General features: G+C 40.1%; 1 protein-coding gene across 1 annotated transcript; it reads left to right on the forward strand.

Annotated features, from left to right (window-relative positions):
* The first annotated feature begins 241 nt into the window (after positions 1–241).
* Positions 242–1,267, forward strand: LOC145271315 (uncharacterized). The gene has a single exon (XM_080126863.1). It carries the CDS (start codon positions 242–244, stop codon positions 1,265–1,267), a length of 1,026 nt encoding a protein of 341 aa, XP_079982989.1.
* Positions 1,268–3,993: the final 2,726 nt, after the last annotated feature.

A 3,993-nucleotide genomic window follows, 5' to 3' on the forward strand; every position in this document is an offset into this window, starting at 1 on the left:
GACTGCGCTTATTCTGGTGTCAATATGTACACTGGCATGCTGGATTTGCTCTTGCGGTTTCGGATGGACCAGTATGTTCTACTGGCCGATATTCGGAAGGCCTTTTTAATGATTTGTTTGAATGACGAACGTGACAAAAATAGATTCTGCTTCTTTTTAAGATTGGGTGATGAGTTGATCTGCTTTAGATACAACACTCTTATATTTGGCTTTGTATCCAGTCCTTTCATACTGAGCTACAATGGTTCGATATCATGTGGAGAAATACCCTCCTGGTCCTTACAGGGAGATGCTTTTGGGCCACTTCTATGTGGACAACTTGGTGAAAACTCATAATTCTGCTGAAGTTCTGATGCAGCTGTATTTGGAGGCTGTTTCTGTCATGGGGGAAGGTGGATTTTCCTTGAGGAATTGCTGTAGCAACAATGAAGTGCTTGCTAAGCGAATGTTGCAGGATAACAGTCTCTCCTCCCATGGTTCTGACACTGAGAAGGTATTAGGCTATTTGTATAACCCCTCCTCTGACAAAATGCGAGTAAGTTCTTGCATTGAAGGAAGATCAGTATCCTCTAAGAGGGATATTTTGTCTGTAACTTCCTCTGTATTTGACCCCCTTGGCTTAATGCTCCCTGTTACTATTAAAGGTAGGATCCTTCTTAGTAAATTGTGGAAGTTGAAAGTATCCTGGGACCAGCCGGTCCCACCCGACGTTATGGTTGACTGGGAGAGGTTGTATAAGGATCTGGTACGTATCGGGGAGCTTGAATTCGACCGTTACTCCGTGGCTTCCGATTCTTCAGCCACGTTGATAGTGTTTTGTGATGCTTCGAACCTGGCCTATGGAATCGCGGTATATTTACATCAGCATGGTGAAGCCAGACTGATATTCGCTAAAGCCAGGGTTGTTCCCTCTGTTAAGAGAACCTTACCCACCTTGGAGCTGTTAGCAGTATATTTATGCATGAAGCACATTTCTGTTCTGGTGAAAATACTCCCTTTGGAAGTTCTCAGTTCTGTGATTATCGCTGTAGATGCACAGGTAGTACTATCCTGTGTTTTATCTGACAATGTCAATACAAAATGTCAATTCACTCGTAACCGGTTAAAAGATGTAAAAGCGATGGTAAAAAATCTTAGTGATAAAAGTTTGACAGTGAAGTTTAAGTATGTGAAGACTGATGACAATCCTGCTGACTTTGTCACGAGGGGTATGTCCCTGAACAAATTTAAAATGGTTTTTACTCGTTGGTTATTCGGGCCTGAATAGTTGAGAGGAGATAACTTGATCTGGCCTAGTTATGACCTGAATTGTCTTAATCCGGCTAGCCAGATGTTGATCAGTACAGTTACTGGTTGTGAACCTGTCATTCAGGGCAGTTATATAATTGAAGTAGAGAAATTCTCTTCGTTGAAGAAGCTCATTGGAGTTTTGACTGCAGTTTTCCGATTTATATAAAAAATGAGAGGTATTGTTCTCGACTCTAGTATTAAGGCGAGATTGTACTTGCTCAGAATGACACAAGGACTGTTCCTTTCTAAGGAAAAGGATTATTTGTCTAAGTCTGATGGCGGTGAATCCCCCCCCCTTTGGTTTCTAAATTAAATTTATTTTTGGACGATGAAGGATTGATTCGCTCACGAGGTAGAATTGGTAAATCTACTTATTTTTCTGATGCAGTCCTTCATCCTATTCTGCTTCCCAAGTCTTGTCATGTTACAAGTTTAATAATCATGGATTGTCATTTGAAGTGTAAGCATCTGGGAATTGCTGCTACGCTTAGCAAATTCAGAATGTTGGGATTTTGGATACCCAAAGCTAGACAAGCTATTAAAACGGTGATATCTTGTTGTGTCATTTGAAAAAAAATATAACACCCTTTCCTTTAGATATCCCAAGGTTACAGATTTGCCTAAGCATCGGGTTAATTTAGTTAAGCCGTTCTTGCACACCGGGATCGATTTTACTGGCCATTTGTGGGTGCATGAAGGTGATGAAACTAAAAAGATGTATATTTTAATCTTCACCTGCCTTAGTGTGCGACCTATACACTTGAAACTGTTGCCTGATATGACCACTCAGTCTGTGGTTTTGGCATTTGTGAGATTTTTCAATTTTTATGGGGTCCCTTCTCACATTTATTCGGATAATGCAAGTCCTTTGTGGCGGGTTGTGACCTTGTCAAACAGGTTTATTTGTCTGACGAATTTAGAGGGACAGTTGATGCCCATCTTATCAAACACCAAACGATACCTTTATATTCTGCTTGGTACGGTACTGTGTGGGAAAGATTAATTCGAGTTGTAAAAGGTTGTCTTTTCAAGGTTATAGGACGTAGGAAGTTAAGTTATTTTCAGCTTTTGACGGTTCTGTCAGATGTGCAGGGATCTGTTAACAATCGGCCCTTGACCTATCGTTGCTCTGAGGTGATTACTCCTAATGCCTTTGTGCATCCCTTCCATAAAAACTCTGTGTTTTTGTCCTTAGAAGAAGATTGTTTCCAGGATAACCCCCCCCTAGCAAAGAAGATCTTATTGAGAGTCTGGGATGTAGAAATGAATTCTTGAATCGTTTTAAAAGGCTATGGTATGAACAATATCTCTTGGGTCTGAGAGAGTTGTCGCAAGATCTTTACCAGTCTGATTTTGAAAATATGATTAAGCTGGGCGATGTCGTTTTGATAAAAACCCTATGAAGCCTCGTCCTTATTGGTCCTTGGGAAGGGTGGTTAATCTAACTTCTGGATCGGATAGCTTAGTTCGGTCAGCTTTAATCAAAAGGAGTGATGGCAGCACTCAGGAAGATTCCTTAAAGAACTTGTGTCCTTTAGAACTTTCCATAACCCACTCTCACCAAGCTTCTAACGATGGAGAGGGCAATTCTCTGAGCTTGGGGACTAGTCGGGACAGGGAAAACTTTCGTTCTAGGCCTGTAAGGTCTGTTAAATCTTTAAATGAAAGAAATCCAGAATACGTTTGGTGTTCGATTGTTGTTTGAGGATTTTTTCTTTTTGTCTTTTTTCTTTTTAGGGAGAGTGTGGAAATTATCTTCCTCCATCTTTCTTTCCTTCTTTCTCCTGTCTCGGTTCTTCCTCCCTTTCTTCTTAACCCCTTTCCTACCCCCTTCCCTAGCTTCCCCCATTTTTTTTCATGTCACCTGATTCCCTTATGCCCGTTGATTGAATGAGACGTTTTCGTGCTAAATTGAAGCACGTGTGTGATATTTTTTAGTTAAGTGGACAGTTGTGTACAAGGCGTCGTCGAAACAACAAGTGTCGAAAGTATTCCCTTAAGGTCTCGGATGAAAAGGGACGCCTGGAAATTACTAAGGCGTTGTACAACTCTGTCTTGACGAGACATTAAAGTCGTTGAAAAAAAAGGAACCAAGAAAAGAAAATTCGCCGCTGAAAGTTTTCTAAGACACTTGAAAACTGAATATAATTATCGAGAAAAAGATAATTGAAGTTTGAGAAGATAATTCGCCGCTGAAAGTTTTCTAAGACACTTGAAAACTGAATATAATTATCGAGATAAAGATAATTGAAGTTTTGAAAAGAAAATTCGCCGCTGGGAAGTTTCGAAGATACTTGAAAACTCAAAGATATTCTGCCTCCATGAAATTTCAACCTTTGCTAAAAGGACCACGGAAACGAATTTCCAGGAAAGGGACTGACAAAAGGAACTTTTTAAACAACACAAACTCAGAAAATAAAAGCCCCAAAAAACGAACTTTCTAAATGTTCCATTCGAGAAAGGGCGCCCAGAAGCTTCCAGTAAGTGCTCCCCCCCTTTTTCTTTCTTTCTTCCTCCTTCTCTATCTCTTTTTCCTTCTCTTTCCCTTCACTCTCTCCCCCTTTTGGTTACTACTACAAGAACACTTGTAAGCCAGATGGACATTTTTGGCAGCCCATAGAGGTCACGAACTTTTCCTTTAAATATCTTATTTAATAAATTCTATTTCTCCTATTTTTCTCTTTTTGTTTGTTTTCTTCCTTG

The sequence above is a fragment of the Euprymna scolopes genome, chromosome 4 (assembly GCF_053919585.1).
Source record: "Euprymna scolopes isolate OS-2025 chromosome 4, ASM5391958v1, whole genome shotgun sequence".
NCBI lineage: Eukaryota > Metazoa > Mollusca > Cephalopoda > Sepiida > Sepiolidae > Euprymna > Euprymna scolopes.

What these genes read in the sequence shown, in the direction of transcription:
- LOC145271315 (XM_080126863.1), top strand. Translation starts at nt 242, where the DNA reads ATGGTTCGATATCATGTGGAGAAATACCCTCCTGGTCCTTACAGGGAG.